Source organism: Chelonia mydas, chromosome 10 (assembly GCF_015237465.2).
Source record: "Chelonia mydas isolate rCheMyd1 chromosome 10, rCheMyd1.pri.v2, whole genome shotgun sequence".
Lineage (NCBI taxonomy): Eukaryota > Metazoa > Chordata > Testudines > Cheloniidae > Chelonia > Chelonia mydas.
The window spans coordinates 26,993,184-27,018,251 of record NC_051250.2 but is presented as its reverse complement, the minus strand read 5'-3'; the positions used below and the strand labels follow the sequence as shown (position 1 = coordinate 27,018,251).

The 25,068-nt window shown below is 39.9% G+C and overlaps 1 protein-coding gene across 36 annotated transcripts in view; it reads left to right on the top strand.

Moving 5' to 3' along the window:
* The window catches only part of RBFOX1 (RNA binding fox-1 homolog 1), a 2,389,987-nt gene that overhangs the window by 2,257,514 nt on the left and 107,405 nt on the right, over positions 1-25,068 (top strand). For all 36 annotated transcript variants that reach the window (XM_037911685.2, XM_037911680.2, XM_037911681.2 and 33 more), the window contains 2 exons: positions 1,063-1,123; positions 7,599-7,652. In XM_037911685.2, coding sequence (XP_037767613.1) covers positions 1,063-1,123; positions 7,599-7,652 — 115 coding nt within the window. The remainder of the gene's footprint in view (positions 1-1,062; positions 1,124-7,598; positions 7,653-25,068) is intronic.

Genomic DNA, 25,068 nt, shown 5'->3' with positions numbered 1-25,068 from the left:
CAAATGTTTTTGGTACCACTGGGTCCCCTTCAACACTGCCTCAGAGTCGTATTTGTTAGAATAAAAAAAAAAAGAGAGAGAAAGAAAAAATACCAGTTGAAAATGCTGTCGTCTTTTGAGTAAGATGTTGCATATTTTGCCTTTTCATTTTCCCCCTTCGACGGTAGCGCTTAGGGCCCTCACCAAACTCTCAGTAACCATGGTAACTGTATACATACCCATGCTGGCGATGGTGCTGAATGGTAAGTGGAGAAGTCCATCTGCCGTTTCACGTATTTAGCGCTGATATACCACGTGAATTTTTTTGACTTGTTGTATTAAGTTTTCTTGATGCTATATTTTTTTCTATATTGGTACGCCTGTAATTGAGTGTACGTTTTAAGCAAGCCTGGGAGGCACTGATTGGATTGAGGATATGACTTCGTGCACATCTTACTCAGATTGTTAACTCCATATTGTGTTAAATAATGCACCCTCTTTTTATCCTTTTGTTAGCTGTGATTTTAAAGCTTGAATGATTTTGTTAATTCTTGCAATGAAAAAGGCTCTTGTTCCAAGTGTTGAATGCTAGATGTTGCTTTTCCAATGGTACTTCTCTTCTAAAGGGTTATGTTGCACACTGCTAAAATTCGTTTGTCCCTTTTTTTGACATTTTATTTGTTTCCTTGTACCTTGTCTCTTCCCCCTCTACTCCACTGCATGTTCCTTCATATAAAATATATTTTTTTCTGTTTTGAAATATTTATTGTTTCAGTGTTATCATGGAATACAAGCATGCTCTTAAATCTTAAATTATGCAGTATCTTTTTAATTTGCTTTTAATGTGTCTTTATTAAAGTTTAAATGATATGATGTTGCTTTATTGAAATGATTTGTAAATTTAAATGGTTATGAAAGTAAATGTAATTATATATAGTATGATTTTGTTATGCACCTACTGCCTTTTAAAAATTAAAATTGCATTTTATTTTTATATGACTAATAGCAGTAATAATGCATGCATTTAATAGTACCACAGACTCTCTCTATAACATTTACTAATTTAATTTTCTATGTGCATAGGTAAATAACGCGACAGCACGTGTAATGACAAATAAAAAGACAGTCAACCCTTATACGAATGGTAAGTGTGTGAGCTTTTGATCCTTTCTTTTACTGTCAAATACCAGAATGCATGTAAGCCCTAATGTTGCAAGCTGCTCCCTGTGGGTGGACTCCTGCAAAAGCATGCAGTCCTAATGACGGTTCTGTGGCCTTTATAGGGTCTTATGAGGCCATCCTCACAGAGTTCATTGCAGGATTGAGGGCTATGGTTGGGCAAACTGATGCACTCGGACAGAGGTCTGTTGACTTCGATGTGGCTCCTTGTAGTCACAGCATTCCATTTGCATGCAACGAGTTGCAGAATCAGAACCTAAATAACGAACTATAGTAGCAATATGTAAACTGATGCTGCATGTACCAGAGAATATACTGCTAGGAATTGATTATTCTCTTCTGGCTTTGTGCAGTGTTAGTATAGCAATGAATGAACTAATCATAGGGACAGTTGTGCCCTGGATGATGGAGTCGCGGGGGGGGAGGTCGGAAGGATGCTCCCTCTTTCAAGCATGATCTGCTCTTTGGTATTATCATAATACAGCTTACTTCAGGATTGTTTCTGTTGTCTGTTCCACAATTTGTTGAGAAGAGAAAGCAAATTATAATTGTTTTATGGTTCCCCTTTTTCTATACAGGAATCTAATTAGGAAATCACCTAAAAACGATGTCCTTGCTGTTGATTTAACAATGGGTACAATATTGTAGACTAATGACAGAAGAGTCGTCTGTAGAAATGTGGGGAGGGATGTTCTGGGCAATGCTTTTCAAAGAGGTTTCCCCCCCGCCCAAATCCCTTTTCCAGTGCTTAATTCAGCAGTTTTGCCAAAAAAGATTATTTTCTGTGAATTATTTCAAATCATTAACACCTTTCAACTACAAAAATTAGCACAGAAATGGATTTACTGACAATAATTATTTGTTCTATTTGTCTTGGATACTTTTGCTATAACCTTTGCTTTCCAAACTAATATCTTTGTTCCTATTTGCCCACCAAAAAATACAAAAGAAAACTGAACACGTATGATCAAAAAAGGCAGGTTGCCATAGCTGGCTGAGACACTGTTAAGTGCTGAAATCTCATGGAACTTATTTTCCACATTTGAGAGCTCATTATTGAAATTTTGCTAAAAAGTGGGGCAAACAGAAGTGAGGTGTTTGTTAATTTTTTAATAAGCATGTCAGACTTCCGCTGCCCCCACCACAATAAAAATAAAATAACTGTTCTCAATTTGATATACAATTATTGACCTAGTTATAATAATCTGGGAAGGACTAGTCTGAAATTCCTCAGGCTCTTCTAGAAACTTTTCTTTCTTTCTTTCTTTCTTATTCATACGAATATGTGTCTGCCAAGTGATGAAAATGGAAAGCTTCCTTCATTGTTGCTGATTTTTATATAAAATGTCAGCCCAGTGAATCAAACCAGACAGGCACAAGGCTTGACTGGGTCATACAATAACATTTTGTTCTAACAGTAAGTTGAAATATTTTATATATATGTGAAGATTTCACTCTTTTGTTCAATATGTTGTATGACAGAGGGGATAAAAGAAGGTTTGGTATAAATGATTTTGTGCATATTTAAATTAATCTTGCTACAAAGGTTAAAGAACAGGGTTTTCTCTATTAAGCATCAAATATCAAATCCAACCTCAGGGATGATGATGCTTGAAAAGGAAGCTCAGTCTTCTTATGAATGTCATCGGTGTTTTAGGGACAAGTTTACTTCAGTGTCACACAGAGTAGGTGTTACCTTGCTTTTTAGTATTGTCATTTTTTTACATCTGAAATGTAGGCTCCTGAAATCATAGAATCATTGACTTTAAGGTCAGAAGGGCCATTATGATCATCTAGTCTGACCTCCTGCACAATGCAGGGCACGGAATCTCACCCAGCGACTCCTGTAACAAACCCCTAACTTATGTCTGAGCTACTGAAGTCCTCAAATTGTGGTTTAAAGGCTTCAAGGTGCAGAGAATCCTCCAGCAAGTGACCCATGCCCCACGCTGCAGAGGAAGGCAAAAATTGTGTTGATAAAAGCATTTCCCACATAATTTGAAGCTTTCTCTTGAACTTCTTGTCTTGTGTTCCTCATTTTTAATTTTTTCTCCGGTTGCGAAAAATCAGCAATCAGACATGTAAGCCCATGTAATGACCTAGGTTTGTAGTGCTTGTTCAAAGTATCACACACAGGCCCGCCAACGGGGGTGGGGCAATTGCCATGGGCAATTTAAAGGGCTAAGGCAGACTTCCTGCCCACCCTCTCTCTACTCCGCACTGCTTCTGGAATCAGACAGCACATCCCTGCGGCCCTTGGGGAGGGGGTCTCCATGCACTGCCCCTGCCCCAAGCGCCGACTCTGCAGCTCCCATTGGCTGGGAACTGTGGCCAATGGAGATGCGGGGGTGGCGCCTGCGGGTAGTGGCGCACGGAGACTGCCTGGGGCCCCCTCCTAGGAGCCGCTACCAGAGAGCTGTGCCAGTCACTTTCAGGAGCCGCCTGAGGTAAGCGCCGACCCCCTGACCCTCTGCACCCCTACCCCCAAACTCACCCCACAACCAAACTCCCTCCAAGAGCCCATACCTTGGACCCCCTCCAGCACCCAAACTCCCACACCCTGGACCCCCTCCAGAGCCCAAACTCCCACCCAGAGCCTCCACCCCACACCCCCTCCCACACCCAAACTCCCTCCCAGAGCCCTCACCCCCTCCAGCACCCAAACTCCCTTCCAGAGCATGACCCCTCATCCCCTTCTGCACCCAAACTCCCTCGTAGAGCCTACATCCCACATCCCCTCCTGCACCGCAACCCCCTGCCCCAGCCTGGTGAAAGTGAGTGAGGGTGGGGGAGAGTGCGCGATGGAGGGAGGGGGATGGAGTGAGCAGGGGGCAGGGCCTCAGAGAAGGGGTGGGACAGGGGCATGATCTCAGGAAAGGGGCAGGGTAGGGGATGGGCCAAGGGTCTTTGGATTTGTGCGATTAGACGGTTGGCAACCCTACTGGGCGGACATGTGGAAGCCCTGGCCGTGTAATTGCTACCACCACTGGTCATGCAAGTTTATGCTAGCAGATAGATGGATTTTTGTTACTTACCTTGTGCTTGTCATTTCTTTTGGAAATATAGCTGCTTTTTAATTGTGTTAGCTGCCTGTGAGTAAGGAACATGCATTAGACTGGCAAAGTGACTTTCAGACATCTTTAGATTTTCTAGCCTATCGTGTCCCATATTTAAATCCAGGAAGGTTTATTCTTCAGTCTAATGCTCATTTTATAATTTAAGGCATGAGACTGAAACCTACGGGCTTATAGGGCACACAGGCTTGCATAAGTGGTATTAGAGTTGGGACTTCAACTGTGAGACCGAGGAACATGTAGCACAAGTCAGGAAAGGGATATAGAGAGGTGCTGCAAAACTCACCTTTGCATTGCCTTGATACTGGCGCTTCAGTATGCTGAGCTAGTTCCTAAGAATCTGAAACCACAGCCAAACATAGGCTCAGTGAATGGGTATCCTTGCCATACCCGTTTCCTTCAGCCATGCCCAGTATGCAAACAGCAAAGAGGAAAGGTCTTGTAAGAACCTCTATGCCGGTAGGGTATCCCTTTACAATGGGAGGTTTCAGAGTAGCAGCCCCGTGTCAGTCTGTATCCGCAAAAAGAAAAGGAGGACTTGTGGCACTTTAGTCTCTGAGGTGCCACAAGTCCTCCTTTCCCTTACAATGGGGTGATCCTGTCATGGCTAGTTATGCCAACTATACAGCCAGAATCTACTGGCAACATGGAGCAAAGCAGATGCACCACACTAGCATGTCTGGCCTTAGAAGTGGAAAATGTCCTTTGATGTTATGTCCATCTTCCTGCCAAAGCAGGATAGCTTTCTACAGTACATGATTGCTCCCTACAGTGCACTTAACCTATATTTCTTTGGATGACTATATAGATTTATTTTTTCACAGTTGCAGCTTTTAGAGTTTCAACATGAGGGGGAGATTAGTGTTGTGACAATAAGGAAAATGCATCAAATTGTACCCACTGGGGAGAATTTGCCTCATCCGACTGCTAAATCGGGGTTCTTTGACAGTTCCTTGCTCCTATCATGCTTGATTAACCCACACAGTTATGGGCCAGTACGTACTTCATTGACAAGATAAAGTAAAGTTTAATGGCTGTTATTTTCATGATGAATGAAGTCTTTCCTGTCTTAGCTACAAAAAGTTCAATGGTACAGCCATCGGAATGGGAAGGAAATGAAATATGGTCATGACTTTCAGCTGTGAGCATCCATCTGCATCTACCAGGATTTTTTTTTCTCTTGGACAAATTGAGTGGCCATTAGTGTTAGTTCAAAGCTGAGCAATATGTGTCATCCCCTTTGACAGCAGAGACTGAAGGATCTGAAATTCACTCAAATCACACATCTTTTGGACTGCACTGGTCAAGGATCTCCAAGGAGAAAACTTAGGGTTGGGGTTAGGGTCAAAATACCCTTAAGTAGCACTTTTAAAACCAAGGTGTTCATGAAAATTCACAAGAAAAAATTAATTAGTCACCATGGCTCGACCAATTTCCAACTTAGGTAATTACATTCTGGATATTTAAGACTTATGTTATTTGCTCCTGAAGTGTAGATTACATATAGTATTGTTCTTCACTATCCATTTTATCTTATCAATGAATTGTTTTTATAGAAGAACACCCATCACTTGGGCTCTGACATTGATGAGTTGCTGTTTTCTGAAAAAACACTTATTGTGTCTCATGCCAGAGATGGCTACATTTCAGTGATAGATGAAGGGGATTCCAATATGTTATAGTTCAGGGATGAGCTGCACTTGTGTCTCTCGTTAAGTCTCTCTGTTGGCACTCCTTTCAAGTGTGAGGGCACTTGTTTCAAGTGCAGTTTGCATTTACTTCTCTGAGAGTGGAACCCTGTGGTTCACCCCACTTTTAAACTGGATCACCGAGCTACAGCACTCCCTGTTTACCAACCATATTTACCTCCATCTCGCCCAAACATATTTATCTCCAGCAGGTCCAGCAAGATTTCATCTCTGCTACGGAATCCTTTCCAGGAGCAGTGATCAGCTAGTACAAGCTGTGTTCAAAACAGAGTATGAATTATTTATCCATAGAACATTGCAAGGAGCGAGAACGACTTAAAAATATCAAAAGCCTAAATGCATAATGCCTTAGCCAAAACTTAACCTTTCCTTGACAGGTTAATTCAGACTTCTGATTAACTCAGGCACGCCCCCTTACTCCCCACCCCCTCCAAGCACTGAGGTTGGGTGAGTCAGGATGCCTCCTGCAACTGCTGCCCCTTGGACAGTTCCACCTCCCACAAGTCTGTGTGCATGCTTGTTTTATTTTATCCAATTCAAACTACCTTTGTCTGACCTGGGACCCTGACCCTGGTTTTAATTAGTTTATGGATTTCTCCAGAGGACATCTGAAGCAGTCTGGAAATGGTGGCTTCCCTGTATTATCTGTATGAGCAGCAGGGAATTGCATTGTGTTTACAACCATTGCTTTGGCTTATTTCAGGATTTAACTCTTAGTCACCTTTTATGCATCAGTAAAATAACCACAATTATATATAGACGTATAATTATCTAGCAATCTATCTAGCTATCAGTAACATTAATAAAAATTAACACAGATAATTAACACAGATAATTCCCACATTCCTCACACTATATATAGGCCCCACTCCTGCTTAAAAAATCAAAACAATGGCAAATCTGTGTTTGACTCCAGTGATGCAGGATCAGGATCATAGTTTTTAAGTACAGCATTTTCAGATGAAATATCTTATACAAATATGAAATACCACTCTATGCATACAGATTTGTTTAGGGTTTCTTCCCTTTTTCTGCTGCCTCTGAAAACCTGGGATCCAAGTCATCTCATGACCCAAGTGAAAGATCGCTTTCAGTGGGCACCTGTTAACTCAGGAGAAGATGGGAGTGTGATGGGGAACCTTTCACATAGCTTGTCACGCTTTTTAAATAATTGTCAGTCTTTGCTGAGGCAAGGCTTGAAATAGATATGTTCTCACATCTCCGGATTGAAGTGTTGTAGGAAAGCTGTGTGGGGAAGCTTAAGTGGCTTCTGCCTACAATGCACTGTTTACTGTCTTGAGCCAATGCTTACCAGTCTGTGTTTTATGAGCATTAGCATTCACAAAATATAACCACCACTCCAGGGAAAAAAAGCCAATATTTTATACAATCCTCAGTTCTCACCATTTATATTTCATGGTGACATAGCCAGACCACTGCATATTTAAAGATAAACAGTTCAATCATTTCTTCAATATATAAATACTGTGATCAAACTTATATATCTACATACAACTTCCACTAAAACTACAGGATCCTGAAATAACAGCTTCATACTCCCATTTTCTTTATAGAAATGTATTATTTATTAATAGTATTTATAATTATAATATTTACTCAGTCCTTTTTCTGTTGTTGTTTTGTTTTTTTGCTGTAGGCTGGAAATTAAATCCAGTTGTCGGTGCAGTTTATAGTCCAGAATTCTATGCAGGTAAGAGTACCACTATACTTGTTAGTTTTATCTTGTTTTGTTGTTGTTGAAAGTGTACAAAGTGTTTTGAGTATGAGTTCATTTATTTCACATTGCCTGCCGATCATTAAAAAGTTTATAATGAAGGTTTTTACCAATAACCTGAGCAAATTAAAATCTACCCTTACAATACATTCAAGTATATGACTGTTATTTAATATTACATAATAGATAATAATAATTCTCTGTGAAATGCACACTAATCTATAGACTATATATAAGCACATTCACTTTTGCCTAAGGAGTAGTTTAGACTAATACTTAATAGTAAAACAGGAAAATATAACCATAATCATTTTATTTCTTTTAAGTATTAGTTTTAAAGTTTTTTTTCAATGTTTTGTTTGTAAATTTTTTGTATATGCAATTTTAGATCTATTTGGGAAAATGACAATTGACTCTGGGATCTTGACTGGGTGTTACTCCATTATTTAAGTTATTTAGTATCATAGCAGTTAAAAGGGAACACACCTATTTGTTCATTAAGTCTAACCCACTGCCAGTGTAGGATAAGATCCCCCCCAAACTGAGAATGCGTGCCATTTTAAACTGATACTTCATTTATTTTGGGCCAGCTGGCATGAGGGAATTATTTAACTTTTCAGATTCAGTGTTTTACTTTTGCATAAACAATTTTTTTCCAGTTAGAGTGGAAAAAACCTTTAGCAAATGGAATATCTTAATATATTCTTTGGCAATTTCTTTGCAAGTAGAAGTACAGATTAATATGTGCAAGTGTATTTATCTGAAAATTACAGATTCCAAAAGGTGCATCTAATCCTAAAAATAAGTTAAATCTTGTTAGTGTTATACCTGTGGAAACCACCTTTTATCTATCGAATCTACAGCGTGGCCAAGTTCTGCCCTGGAGTACATGGGCTCCGATCTCATTGGAGTCAATGGGATTGTGCCTGCATCCATCTGAATGCAGAATTGGGCAATAATCAGTAACATCTATAAAAAGTGCTGTGAAACCATAAAACTTAGGATTGACAACTTTCTAATTGCACAAAACCGAACAGCCCTGCCCTGCTCCTTCTCCAAGGCCCCTTCATCTCACCTCCCTCCATCGCTTGCTCTCCCCCACCCTCACTCACTTTCACCGGACTGGGATAGGGAGTTGCGGTGTGGGAGAGGGATGAGTACTCCATCTGGGGGTGCAGGCACTGGGGTGGGGCTGGGGATGAGAGGTTTGGGTTGCAGGAGGGGGCTCCGGGCTGGGGTTGAGGGGTTTGGGGTGCAGGAGGGGGTGAGGGCTCTCGTTGCAGGTGTGGACTCTGGGGTGGGGTTTGGGGTGCAGGAGGGGGCTCCGGGCTGGGGTTGAGGGGTTTGGGGTGCAGGAGGGGGTGAGGGCTCTCGTTGCAGGTGTGGACTCTGGGGTGGGGTTTGGGGTGAAGAAAGGGGCTCTGAGCTGGGGCAGGGGGTTGGAATGTGGGAGAGGGTTCAGGGGGTGGGGTCCCAATGGCCCTTACTGCAGCTCCTGGGAAGCAGCCACCAGGTCCCTGCAGCCCCTAGATGCATGGGTGGCCAGGGAGGCTCCACATGCTGCCCTTGCACCCACAGGCACCACCTCCGCAGCTCCCACTGGCCACGGTTCGCGGGGGGTAGGGGCAGCGCACGGAGCCTTCCTGGCTGCCTGTGCATCTAGGGACTGCAGGGACCTGGCAGCCACTTCTGGGAGACACATGGAGCTAGGGCAGGTAGGGAGCCTGCCTTAGCTCTGGACCCACGTTGAGCCAACCAGCAGTCAGCGGTGCCAACCAGAGCCACGTGGGTCGCTTTTTGACCGGGCGTTCTGGTTGAAAACTGGATGCCTAGCAATCATAATAACACTTAAACTCCAGTTAAGGTCTGGTCTAAAGCCCACTGAAGTTAGTCTCTCCGTTGACTTTGAATCAGGCCCTCAGAACACAGCTGACTGCCATTTTGAAGAGATTATCTGTTGAAAGTGAGTAGTTGAACTGCAAAAGGCAAGCAGACACTGTGTATTTAAAAAATTCCAGTTGGTACTGAAATCATGTAAGTCTTTTGTAGGCCCCTAAGCCATACATGAATCTTATACTAAACTAATTTAAGTAGCTCTATCCCTATCTTTCCATGTGTCTGTTTTTACATGGGTTTTGTATGTGTATGAGGTACCAACAAGCTTTTTTATTTTTTTTCTAAACCAAAAAAGTAGATACTACTACTACTCACTCAGCTAACTAAAACATTGCAGGACATGTTTAGTTCATATTCTTTGAAAACTAACTTTGAGCTAAGACCAGAAATAGAGTGTTTCATCTCAAAAGAAGATACATAGCTGTCACTATAATGATTACTACCAGCAAATGCTGTAATATATATATATATATATATATATATATATATATATATATATATGAGTAGACAGCAACAGTCAAACATTTTTTCGGGGAAAACAAACATGTTGAACAAGAGCAATTTTAAATACCCATATTGAAGTCAAAGGAAGCTGCCTGGGCACATCAAGAGCAGAATTTGGTCTATAGTGTGTTAATAAGCATTAAAGTGATGTATTGGTGGGGTGCACCATTGTGGTATTAAAATAGTACTGAAATGTATAAAGGTATTTAAATAGCTTAATTCCTAGCTTAATTCTTAATTTAATTCAATGGAATTAAGTTATTTTAGCTCTACTCTAAGCATAGGCAGGATTTATTTCCCAGTTTTGTGTGTGTCAAAATAGAGAATGTGACATTGATCTGGTTTATATATTTAGCCAACCAACCCTGAACCTGCATGAATTAGGAAGTCAGAGTCATTAGTCGTTTTATATAAATGACTTTGTGTTAATGACAAATATCATAATATTCTCATAGTGCAATTATCGATTTTTCTCAAGCTTATGCAGAATTAACAACCTGGCTTCTAATTGTCTCACAGACTAGGGCATGAAGAGTTCACATATTTTTGTAAATTAAAATCAATATTTTCAATCTCTCCTAAAGGTAATTTTCCTAATTTAGTGGACATTTCCCTAACATTTATTTTGTCTTTTAATTATAAAGTGGCAGGTTATTGATTTTTGTGTATAACCTCTTCAAGTCCCAAGTGCATTTTTACTGCCAACACAGGGAGGTGTTTGCCCCTCTTAATGAGAAGCTTTAATTACCATTAGAACAGTATTAATTTAGTTTTATGAATTATGACATGTTGCCTACCACATCCTAAAAAGCTCTTATCAAGACACTTTGTTTTTTTAATTTTTATCTGAAATTTTATTCCATTCATACATACAGGCAATTTTTTTTAAACTGCACATCAAACTCCTATGTTGTTAGTGCCTTTAAAATACTGAATGAACAATAATGTTTCCCACAGACGTATTTAAACTTGGTTGAAAAGCAGTGTATTATTTTTATTTTAAAAAGAAGTACGTTAGATCTCCTAATGTGATAGAAAATAAAACAGTAAAACAGCAACTTAGTTTCTGCCCACAATAATTGAATGGTTTGGCATATTGTTCCATTCTGTCCTATGTCATTTGCAGAGGAGGCAATAAAACTTTTGAAGACTTCGGAATTAGAAATAAGGTTTTAAGATGGGTAAGATTTTTAGTTTTTTAGTTTAATTATGTTTTCCAGTACTACCATGTTAAAATTTAACATGGAAAATACCTTCTACTTCACATTGTTGTATGTAGTGTTGGTCCCAGGATTTAGTGAGATAAGGTGGGAGAGCTAATATCTTTTATTGGACCAACTTCTGTACTGCGACAATGTTTTGTGCAAGCTCGAAAGCTTCTCTCTCTCACCAACAGAAGTTGGTCGAATAAAAGATATTACCTCACCCACACCCACCCTCTCTACTACTTCACAGTCAGTGCAAGAAGTTCCTTTTGCCTGCTAATAAATGATGAAAAATTTCGCCACTTTGGAAATGAAAGATGATATATCTACAGAGAAACTGTTGATTTAGAGCACCTTTAATCTTCATAAATAAGTAAAAAAACAGAAGGTTATACAAAGCTGTCTGGATGGCACTGATGAATGGCAGATTCACCCGTTTCTCAATTGCCGGTGAAGACACACGCCGCAAGGCTTAACCACATTGTACATCATATCTGCCAACTCATTTCTGTGATTAAATATTCCATCAGTGCGGGCTATAAGGCAGTAAAGCTTAACAAGATTCATAAGATGCACCACTTGAATACACATAACTCACTTCCTTGGATGGAGAGCACCCCGCATGCACAAGAAAATTAGAATTGAGTTAAATTACTCCATAAGACAAGATCAATAAAGAAAGGAAAAGATCCCCTAATGCAATGCAAATCTAAGATATAGTTATGTCCTGATAACTTGAAGCAGACAATTAAAGTCAAAAGTGGAGAAATATAATGTGAATCAACTCTAAAACCCTGAAGATAATGGTAAACAGTAGGACTAGTGACATGATTGTTATTGCTCCACCTTTTTCTCTAAGTATACTATAAAAGCAGACCTTTCATTAAGAAAATGCGTGAGAGATAAAATGGAGAACGAACAGAGATACACGACAGACCCTGTATATGCAAGTAATATTTCCCTGTGAAAGATATTACAGCAAAACTATTTTTTGTCCTACTGAGGAGCTTTATAAGTCTTTTTATAAGTGGCTTTGAAATGATCATGGCTGAAGCAAATTAGAACATCAAGAAAATATGGCTGCTTTTTGCCAGATGTAACATTAATAGCAATATGATAGTAATGGTTTAATATTTTGGTTAGGGTGTGTACTTTGATGACCAGTCTGGCAGGACAACGATGTACTACTGAGGTATCTTTTGGAATACAGCTGTTGTAATTAGGATTTCTAACAAAGCACTCTAACAAAAGACCGTGGAGACTATACCACAACATTGGCAAGTTGCCACAAACTTTCCACTCCAAGATCTTTGTAAAGCACTTCAGCAATATTATGCTGAAGGCAAAAGTCCTGAGGTTTATCAGATGAAACCCATTAACCGTTTTTTTTTTGTGCTCAACTGTTAATATACACACTTTATAATCAATATGTAGGGTTTTTTAAACTTGCATTGTCTTCAAATAGACCTCTTTCAACTAATAAAAACATACTGTTTGGAGTGAGAGCTTCCTCTGCTTTAATGAGGAAGTTTCTGTACCAGATTTCTTCAACAAGAAATGTTTGACAGAGATGCCATTGCCATTTCAATATAATTTTTTCAGAACACCATTTTAAAAGGGTACAGGCCAGCTCCTCCCGAGGAATCGCAGGGAGAAGTACTGTCCCATTTGTCTCACATGTACATTTTCACAAGTTTTTGTTTTATTTATACATCTAACTAATTTTAAATACATTCCAGGGTGACTACTAAATAAACTGTATTAAGCTAAAGCCTTCTTCCCATCATTATTGTGCTGAAATACAGTTTCCAGGATACAGATTCTTATCTCCACTTGGAGGAGTGTTCTGCTGGAACACTAGTTCTTCTATAAATCTTCTCTACCTCGTCTAAAAAAAGAGATCTTGGAGTTATTGTTTGATAGTTCTCTGAAAACACTCAATGTGCAGTGGCAGTCAAAAAAGTGAACAGAATGTTGGGAATCATTAAGAAAGGGATAGAAGATAAGACAGAAAATATCATACTGCCTCTATATAAATCCACGGTACGCCCACATCTTGAATACTGGATGCAGATGTGGTTGTCCCACCTCAAAAAAGATATATTGGAATTGGAAATCCTTCATCAATTTATCTAGTTCTTCTTTGAACCCTGTTATAGAAAGGGGGCTTCTGTTCTCTTCCTTGGGCCCTGCACATGGTCCAGGTTTCTGAGAAAGGAAGGTGTGGGAACCAGGGCTGGTTGGGCTGGGGAGGATGCATTCTGTCATCTGTGCAGCTGTGGTATGGAAAAGTTAATACACCTCTTGGGAAGCAGTTACTAGAGGGAGTCCATTGAAGCTGCTCTGACAAGCAGCTGCTGCAGGAGGTGCAGGGCCTCGGACTGGATGGTTCTGACCCTCCTGCATATTCCCTGGCATCCATCAGATTTTGGGGCGGAATAGGAGCTAAACCTTCCACTTCCCACCAGACGATACGATCCAGGGGAATCTCTGTGAGGAAACTCTTATATAGTTTCCCTTGGAAAAAGTCTTATCCCAAAGCTTTTACTGTGAGAGAGGATGATCTGGCCCTTAGTTATCTTTACTAAAATAACTTGCAGTGAGGAAGGGAAAAATAATACACGGGTGCTTTCAGAAGTGACCAGTGTATTCATATGCGAAATGATAATGAAATAGTTAAGCATTCTCTGCCTTAGTAAAGGATTTGGCTGCTAAAAATGAAGAACAGCAACCTATTATTCAGTCTGCCATTTCAGTACTGAGCTCTGTGATTCGCCACATCTCTGGTATGTAGGGAGCTATTGTTATATCCATTTTACAGACAGGGAAACTATTTTTGTAAAGCATGATTCTTTAAATACACCATACAAACAAGATTCCCATTCTTGGTTCTCTACAAGAAAGGTAAGAACAATTTTCAGCCTGCTGAGGTACTGACAGCTGAGCAGGAGAACCGCCTACCTCCCCCATGTTCTGTTATAACTGCCTCAGCTCCCTCCAGAACCTTCACAGTCAGCTCCTTTCCAGCCACAGTCTGTGCCAGACTTTGTCCGATGCTGCTCTTTTCTTCTGATGGCCCCACTTGAGAGGGTTCTCCCACCTCAGTAATAATATAGTCTTCTCTAAATTAATCACCCCACTCCTAACTGTCATGTTTGCCTTTGAAAATCTGTCCCCAGCATGGTAGTTCATGTGGAACATAGGGGTGGGTCTAGTGCTCCTTCCCAACCATCAGTGCCTCAGAACACTAAAGCATTTGAAGTGCTAGGAGAGCTCCAACTTGTCTCACAGTTGGAAGCTGAGATCCAAGAGTGGAAATCCTTTTTTAATGATCTCGTCAAAGAAGTAGAGTTTGGTAAGTAATTTCCCATTGTAGCTTTGTTTTATGCTTTAAAAATGAATATTTGTTTATAATTAACGTAGGAACTTTTGTAGTATAGCACATGTAAGCACATAATTATGCGGGGGAGGCAGGAAATTGCTGAGTAAATGGAAATTTGTTCAAGAGAGGACTTGCACCTTTTTTCTCTTGTAGTGTCTGAGCACTGGGGGTTTTATCCCTATGCTAATCTTTCAGTCTCTGAGCATTAGGATATTTCATTTAGCAAGACGGGTGTCCTAAAAACACCACTACATGAGTGAATGAGCCATGTTTCACACAGAATCTTATGAGGCTAAATGATTGTTTATACTACAACTTTAGATCCTCAGATAAAAAGTTCACTGTATAGTACATGCAAAGCATAACTTTTGTACAGTCATGTTGTGGTTTCTCTCTCTCTATATATATTTCAATGTACTTTGCAATCTGATTAGATGTGTGACATACCAGGGTACAATCCAGACTAGTTGGGGGCTGTTTCAGCGCTGGCCTGCTAGCCTGAATGCCTTCCAATGCCTAGCTATAGTAGCTCTCACCTGGGCTGCTCACAAACAGCCTTCCAGCGTGCAAGCCACACCCTGTGTGTCTGTGTGTAACTGCAGCCTGTCAGTTACACCCTGGCTCTCACCAGCCTCAGCTATAATGCAGAGTCAACCCAACACACCCCCAGTCCTGGATTTCCCCCCCACACACACTAAATGTATGTCCTGTACTGCCCTGCCCTCCCCTGGACAGTGCAGATATTTTAAGTCTATTATTCCTTTCAAGGAATAATATACCAACTTATTATCTTAAATAGAGTTACCCAGACACTTCAATTTAAACTCACTGGATTAGATAAAATGGTAAAACAAGTTTATTAACTACAAAAAGGGAGATTTTAAGTGAGTATAAGTAATGAGACATAAGTCAGAAATGGTTAGAAGATAAAACACTTACTTGTGTCTAATTTAACAAAAATATATTGTATTCAAGCAAAATGTCTCACCACATGTTTCCAGCAAAGTTATTGACCCCTCTTCCCCGCCCTCCCCCCCCCCCCCCAGTCCAATGGCTGTTTGCTGTTTTCCTCTATCATCTTAGGTACAATGCCAGATACAGAAAGTGGAAGAGAGAAGGGGGTCCCTTGGGGTGTCCCCTCCTTTTTATAGTTTCAGTCCCTTTCTTGAAAAAACATTTCCAGCTGACAACCAGGAGACAAATAGTCTGTGTGGAAGGATATTCCCTGCTGCTTTTTTCTACCTGTGTGAACTTCCTTCCTTCCTGCTTGATGACTTTGTTTTCTGCTTAAATGTAAATTAAGGCAAGCACACATTCTTTTGTTTAGGACAGACCTATTTGCTGACTTATTCCTGCCTTGAGTATATGGAACTGGACTAGAAGACCTTGAGGTCCCTTCCAGTCCTACAATTCTATGATGATTCTGCTTGGGCAGGGCAGTGGGATTTGGAAAATGTGTTATAACTTTACATACAATGTTGCCACACATATTTTATCAGGACAATACTGACCAGCAAATTATGAGTTTTCAAATTATATCTCACAAGGCATACCTTATACAAAGATTATTATATTAGTGTGTAGGATGTGAATAGAGGAGTCTATTCCATTACAATATGCCTTTAGTTTTGATCTCTGCTGTCAACTAAGCAGTTTCTCCCTCTAAATTTATTCTAGGACATTATTAGTTAAACAGATTAAGTTGTTTTCTAAATACAGACAAATTAACTAAATATTGTTTAATATCCCTTATGTTATTATACCTAGATGTTCATTTTCAAAGCATAAAACAAAGCTGTAACCACTGTTTAAAAAATATAATGTTAAAGTACTATCATACAAATGGTAAAATCCCAGTTAGATTAACAACACTGATGACAGTTAATGCATTTCTAAAACTTCTGTGGAGCTGTTATAACCCATTACAGTCGAAATATTGGTTTATGAAAAATTAATAAAGCCAGTAGAAAATGGAATTCAACATCTGTACTAGCTATTTACACAGAAAGAATCACCCAGAATTAATTATGCCTTATGCTATGTTATAATGAGTTTTTCATTAAAATGTATACTATTATGGAAACTAAACAAGGATTATTCAAAGAATAATGCCAATGGCTGTTATTTTTTTGAGAGATTAAATTAGTTAATTGATTGTACATTTAAATTGGAAAGGTTAATCAACATATATTTATCATTCTGTTAAAATCTTCATATTTTTTGGAAAAATACATAAATATAACAAATCTTTCGATGTTAAATATGTGAATATCCTGTATATGTGTCCTGTATATGTATCCTGTGTATCTTATAGTATTAATTATAAAGTGTAGTACAATAAGGGTTTGATCCTGCTCTCATCCAAATCTATAAAAGAATTCCCATTGACTTGATTCATGCAGGCTTAACTATAGGGAAGTTTACAGTAGGAACTGGTGGCAAGTGCTAAGCAAAGAACTAAATCAATGGAATTTTGACCACTGCTTTCAACAAAAATATTCCCCAAACCGCAAATTGTACTGAAGGCACCAATGGGTACCAGAGAATACAGTAACCTCGTGTACAAATGTGATAGAGATGAACACAGAGTGAAATGCTCCATGGAACCTCACTGGTTTTTATGAAGTAGAGGAAAGAGGGTGCTTGATGTACATTGGTTGGGAGGCTGCTCCAGAGACAGTGGTTGCTACTGTTACAAAGAACAAAGATGGGGCAGGGAGTAAAAGAGGTACAGGAGCAGTCATGAGAGAGGTATAGGATGAAGGAAGCAGGTGGATATGAAGGAATAGGTGAAGGCAGCAGGACACAGGCTAGGATAGAGTTATAAAATGCTTTAGAATAGAAAAAAAGTTGATGTACATTTGGAAGAAGAGAGGAATCTAGTGCAGAGACAGAAGAACAAAGGAAACATGGCCAGAGCAACAGGGAGGGAAAAGTCCTCAAATGTCTGTGCCTCCTATATGAATAGGTTGAATTTTTAAAAGAAAGAGGACTTCCTTCCTTGTTCCGGGGCCACAAGTTGGAAGTCTCTCTTCCCTACACACACACACACACACACTCAGTGATAGTTAATTTACTGGTGCCAATCATTCCAGATACTGGTTGTGAAAATCCCTTGCTTCTTTGGTTGTAAAATAAACATGCTCCTTCTAGACCCAAAGATAAAGCATACAGAATGGAACCAAGCACACATGTACATTTACCTATAACTGAGCTACATAATATGATTATTTTAAAGAGGGAGGTATTCCATTTAGGTCAGGGATATCAAACTCCCTTGTGAAGAGAACTGAATTCCAATTTTAATCATGTTCTGTGGGCTGGTGTGCGAATTTAAGACCACATGCTCTCTCAAACTTACTGGAGAACTGCCAGTGATGTTAGAGGGAGGTTTACACAAGGATCAAGTAGAAAATAGGGCTTTTACATAAATGATTAAGCTTGTAGTTAATATCATTTATTTTTGTTCAGTACCTTATTGCAATGTTAGCCTCACTTAATGGGGAAATATGCTCATCATTAGGATCAGCACTTTTATCCTTTTCTTTCTTTTCTCACCCCCTACCCTGTCATTTCTCTGTCTCTCAACTATCTTGCCTGTCCTTATGTGTCTCTTCTTTTCTTCCCTCTGCCTTTCTCCCCTTTAATGTAATATCTCCCAATTCTCATCCCGCATGTGATCATCACTCCCCCTTTTCCCCAATCCATGTATAAACATGGTTAGTAATGACAGTGTTTATTTGATGAAGATAACATTGTCATTAGGCTTTAGAGTTAACACCCCTTTCAGATTAATGGTGGCTGCAGAGTTTACATGTCCCAGAGACATTGTTTCAGACTGTTCACAGATACAGGAAGAAACACTGCATTACGTACCTGCGATTTATGTTTGGCAGGCTATCTTTGCCACTTAAAAGACTAACCTTTTTTGTTTGTTTTAATTTAACGTTTGAATTCTGCAAAATCTTTCTGTACTATGCGGGTCATAAAAATATATCAAGTGGACATGATGTCATTCTGTGCTGTAAAAATGTTTCAAAAACATATTTTTTCAGCTTTCACTTGTTTTTTTATAGAATTTTCCTTGCCACATTTATTAATTAGCTAGACACAATAAAACTATCCAGAGTCAGACTCTGTAGCATCCTAATCAAGAGGAAACTCTACTTCCTTCCTGTTGATCATAGCTCCTCTTCATTATCATGTTAGTTGCCAGGTCTGTGGTTTTCTTGTCTCGTTTTTAACTTCAGCATTGTGCGTATATTTTTACATTCCCCCACAGTTAAGTAGCTTTTATAACTCCCAACGGTGCATCTTTTGCAGCCCAAGTATACCTACATTTTTAAATTAGAAATGTTTCTCATAATTGACATAGGAGTAGGAGTGAGGTCGCAGCTCCTAAAATCAATGAAAGTCATTCATTTTCTGAGCACTTGCAAAGTAACAGGATGAAACCTGGAAACTCTGAGAACTCTGGGATCACAAAGATGGCACACAGATACATTTTCACCACTCTATTATATAGACAACCGAAGGACGGGGCCCTGTATGGTTGGAAGGTGGCTAGCAAATTACAGGCATGACTGTAAACCTAATAATAATATATGGAGAGTGTTCTCTCAGAATAAAATAAAAGACAAGGTGATCATTAAAATAATTGTTTATTCAGGGTTGAGTGGGGGGTACTTACCATGTCAGAAGTTAATTACAGTTATGCACATGAATGCATAGCTCTGATTAAAGGTGGAAAAACAAAGCCAGAAAAAAGATCAGTCGCAGAGGATGGACATTTAGGCAAACCAACTGCTTTAAAATATGATGTAATATCTTTAATATAGTTTATTAGAGTGGAAAAACTCTTCTGTGTGTCAGATCATTATTATATCTGCCAGCCTGATCCTAAAGTAGCTCAAGGTTGTCATTCATACTAAATAAGATGTTGAACTATATTCAAAATGCATGGCTAACTCATTATCCTTCCATTTCCTCTCCAGCACTGTCTCCCCATTTTAGGGTACCAGGTTACAGATTCTCCATTGTATTTGCTCAGCAAAGATTTAATACCAGCTCCTCCTACACTGAGGTTTCAAATGACCAAGACTTCATTATTTTTTACAAAATACGTTGCTTTTGATTTACTTATTATGATGGTGCTCCAGAGTTAAGGCTGCCTTCTGAAACAGGATTAAAATGGAACATAAGTTTCTGTTTTTCTCTACATTTTTTTCTTTATGAAACTTGTTTGAAAAAATAAAAGGAATTCTTGCACTTAACTGAAAGTGGATCTTTTAGAGAATTCAGAAATATTCTATGTATGTTTTTTTTTTTACCATTACATCGTGTTTTCATGTGCCTCTGCAGTTCCAGGGCCTGGAACTTCCCAAGTGAACAAGCACAGTAAAAAAAAAAGCAAGGATCATGCATCACATGTCAGGGGTAGTTGCAATCATTCATAATACTTTTTGATTGTGAAGGCAGCAGAACTGTCTATTGGTGAGGGAAGGGGACTCTGGGTTTGCAACAGAGAGGTGATCTTCCCAGCAAAGATAGACATACACACACTAGCTCTGCTCAAGATAGCACCCCAAAATAGTAGTCTGGTCATGGCAGTATGACAGCAGCCTGGGCTAGCCACTGCAGTACAATCCTGGCCAGTCCCTGGGTAAGTATGGAGCCAGTTAGCCTGAGCCACTGCCTGGTCCACTGTGGCCATGTTGCTATTTTTAGGCACCTCTCACGCTGCTGTCTGGAGTGGCTCACAACTGTGAGGGCCTACCTCAGGGCAGACTCCCCAAGCTGGTGGTGTGTTCTATAATTAGATTTCACCAACCCAGTGACAAATGTGAATTTCTGGCTCACTATACCAGTCTTACCATAAGAGTCACAGTCTCCTCAGACTCTCCAGTCTATCTTGCCACCCAGATAAACTAGCTAAAAGGAAATGAGACTTATTGAGCGGTTAGAGCAGGTACAGTATATGTACAAGTGAGGCACAGTTTATAATTCCAAATGGTAGCAGAGATGTAGTAATCTGCTAGCGTCCCAAAAGTCCCTCAGGGCTACCCAGAATAACTCTGGGTATCTCTGTCTTCTCATTCAGTTATTCTGCCCTGTTAAAATCTAAACAATCCAGAGATGAAGGATCTTTCCTTGAATCCATTCTTATGGTGAAAGCAAGAAATCTGGGAGGAGGGCTAGCTCAGTGGTTTGAGCATTGGCCTGATAAAACCAGGGTTGTGAGCTCAATCCCTAAGGGGGCCATTTAGGGATCTGGGGCAAAAATTGGGGATTGATCCTACTTTAAGCAGGTTTCAGAGTAACAGCCGTGTTAGTCTGTATTCTCAAAAAGAAAAGGAGTACTTGTGGCACCTTAGAGACTAACCAATTTATTTGAGCATAAGCTTTCGTGAGCTACAGCTCACTTAAGCTTATGCTCAAATAAATTGGTTAGTCTCTAAGGTGCCACAAGTACTCCTTTACTTTAAGCAGGGAGTTGGACTAGGTGACCTCCTGAGGTCCCTTCCAACCCTGGTATTCTATGAAACACATTTTGAGTCTTTGACCTCTGATCATCACACACTTGCTTTGAAATTAGCACTTTTCTGTTTAAAGTTCTTCATTTGCATTTCACAAGGCTTCTTTCTTGTCTGATGGGTTAATAAGTTACAGGAGTATTTATAGTGTAAATGTTTGCTATTACATTATAAGAGGATACAGATAAGTGAAAACAATGCAAATAACATTCCAACTCAGTTTTCATTAGGTTTAAACACCAAATACATTCTTATACATTTAACAGTCACTTTGATTTATACTAATAAACAAGTGAATTGACCTGGGGCTTCAGCATGAGCTGGCATCTGGTCTGCCAGGGTCACAGAACTGGCATGAGCGGGGTTAGTGCATGTATGTCTATCCGTGTTAGGAATTACCCCTCCCAGCTGCTGTGTAGACATACCCTGGGAGACAGGAGTTTTATTCTTGGTTCTGTGTCTGACTCATTTTGTGATTTGGGCATGTCTCTGAGGGCTAAATTGTGCCCTGACGCTGGCAGGTTACATAAAGCAGAAATCAAAAGGTTCTTCTGCGCCTTACTCCTCCATACAGGACTCTTGTGAGCCTGCAGTCTTTTCCCGCACCTAGCATCACTAACCACTCCTAAAGGGTGGGGAAGAAGGCACAGCTGTAGCCCTCACTGAACTTCAGCCCACAGAGCTGACTGACTATTGTAGAGGAGAGCAAACTGTACCCTCTTATGAAGCAGTTGTTGTTCCCAACTGTCTTGTTAAGGGGTGGTACAGTACCTGTATAGCACAGATAAACCATGTGTATTTCACTTTATTTTAAAACCCAAGACACAGTTTAAATTAGAAGTGGAGTTCTGAATGCCAGCTTTTGAGCCTGAAGACTATTTTTAGTCTAAACAGTAGAAATAGTTCTGTTGTAATTAGATAAAAAGGTGAGAAGTATTGGCCTGATTTTCAAAGGTGCTGAGCACCTGAAAATTCCATTAACTTCAATTGAGAAGTTATGAGTTCTCAGCACGTCTGAAAATCAGTCTGTGTGCGTGTGGTACAAACACGTACACACTGTCAAGTTCAGCTGTAGTAAAGTTTCTATGCAGGACAATTGCAGTTGTTGAAATGCTACTAGCTCCATTCCCTTTCACCTCCTCACACTGTTTCAGAACCTATTTTCAAACTTGGGGTCATTTGGTGGCAGTATATGAGTAGGATGTGAGAGGATTTACTCTAGACTGAGACAGGATACAGCATGTACTTCTCTCATGAGTTATTGATGACCTCATGAGATATAAGAGGTCATCAATAACAAACAAATATAAAGTCTGTAGTCAGTCAGCTCATTGTATATTCTGGTTTATGTAACAGTTGAGTTTTTATTGGTGGAATGTTTTCTTATTGGCTATAATTGAGAGAATGGTTTGGTCTGATTAAATCAATTTATTATTTGAAATTTCAGTTTTCCTGTCCTTCGTCATGAGTGAAATGTATGATGGAAATGGCTTATGCTACATGTGGTTGCAGTATTTTGTGCTCTGTGGCGTGCATGCCAATGAAGTAAGAAACATATTGCATCTTTGCTTTTGTGCCAGCACCACCTTTCCACAAGCTAACAGTGTCATGGCCTAGCCTAAATTCACAGGCATAAACCAGGTGTGATGGCATGACATCAGTGACATGCTTGCCACATGGCTACTATTGTGCAGTACACCATTGCTGCTATTATTATTTTTATTTCTATTGTGGAAACACCTAGAGTCTGAGACCAGGCCCCATTGTGCTGGGCACTGTACACACCACAAAAATTATACAGTTTTAGAATGCGACTAAAAAGAGAGAAACAGAGAAGGAGTGATGGACGGTACAAGTGATCTTTTGTACAACAAGTATCAGTGTCAGCTCACTTGTTGCCTATCCATTGCCAAGTGTTTTGTAGATATTACAACGGAGGTGAGTTTTAAGGAGGATAGTGTAGTGGCTTCACAGATTTTTACAAGGAACTTCTCCCATGTACAGCACAAAGCGCAGCAGGAGAGAAAGCGCAAAGGTGATTGAGGCAATAATGAACTAGAGCATGATGGAGACCAACATCACTGGCAGAGAAGAGATGGGGGGAAGGTCATGGTCTCAATAGCATAGTAGCATTGATAGACCTCAGGAAGCACCTTAGCGGTCACAAGTAATTATTTTAAATTGGATTATTACAAAAGTACTCTACATGGGGCTATACCCAGGGATTAGTTAGAAATTACAGTAGGTGCAGAACTTGGCTTCCTAAAAGCCACAAGGAATTTGTAAAATTGTCTTTTTCATGATCAACTAAACTGGCTTCATATTAGCTTCCAACAGCAATAGTAGGTCTTGACTTTGATTTATAAAATCCCACAGTACTTGGCTTGGCCTTTGGCTGCCTCTGGGCCCCCTTTTCTTCCCTCATTGCACTGTAGTTCTTGGACTAAAAACTCCTATGTTTAACTGATTGGGATAAGGTTCTCAGTGGAGGCCTCAACTCTGTAATTTTCTCACGAAGAGAAGGCTGTCTGAGGTTTTTCTGTCTTTAAGGCAAGGATAGTCTCTGGACTCAAGTGTCTGCTTGCTGATGGTGCAGGGGAGATGGGTAATTTGGGGGTGATGTAACTTTTTTCTCTTTAGAAAAAAACTAAAAAATCTTTTTTCAATGTAATGTATTCACCTGAGACATGATCGGGCATGAGTTATAAATCTAAAAAATAAATTTAATTCTGTTTGGAGAAGGATCCTAATTAGATGATGTAGAAAACATGTAAAAGGTACTCTGTTGTTGCACAGGCAATATATTTTCAACCCTAGTAAAGCCCAGGTCATGCCACATTAAACACGCATCAATAACCAAGGGCTTGATTTTGCAACCCTTACTTGTTTAAGTGAGCACTTAATGTGAGTACTACAAATGGGACTTCTTGTCTAAGTAATTGCTCACCCAAGTCAGTAAGGATTGCACAAACTAGCATATAATGTTGTTCCACAACAGTAGCCTTTCTGTTAAATGTTTCTGGCCCACATCTGTGGAGTCTGGCATGTTTGAAATAATCCATGCTGAATAATAATTTCAGATTATCCACTGGGGGTGTGTCAGTTATGAACGAACACAATGCTGGTCACCGCCAGAAAGAGCAGCAGTATAATGCACCTTCAAAAAAGAAAATCAGTAGGGCGCTAGTCTTTTTTCAAGACAGAATGAGTCACTCTGAGTGGAGAAAAAAACACTAATGAGGATCTAGCACCAGACATGGGGCTAGCTATTGGTGGAACTTCATGTTTCTCAAGAGCAGAACTACAAATACTACCTAAAGCCAGGTCACAAACAAAAATCAAACAGCAAATTTTAGTAGTTCTGATGCCCTGAGAGTGCAGAGATCTGCCCACATCATTTGTTTAAGGTATTTATTTTTCCTTACAGAAGTCAGCATCTAGCCCTAGATAAAGGAGTGTATTTTTTAAAAATGTTGCATATCCACCAAGTCAATAAAAGGTATAATTATCTCGTGTTTGATTTTTTTTTTACTGCATAACTGTCACAGGGCTGGCCCTTTAAGGGAGCCAAAGGCCTAGCTTACACTGACAGGCTCCACAAAAGGGAATGAGCCAACCCAGGTCTATCTGTGAATAGGTAACAGCCTAACTAGCTAGAAGGCAGTTAAGTAAGGCACACCTGGGCCTAATAATAAGTTTAGGAGAGCTCACTTGAAAAAAAGGTTCCTGTGGCGAAAGGGTGCTCTAGAGGAAGGGAGCTCCTAGGAAGCCTGAACTAGGTAAAAGCTCTAAGGCAGGGAGGCCTGAAGAGACTCTTGAACAAGTAGGAAAGAGACTACAAAAGCTTCCCATGTAAGGATGCCTGGGAGACA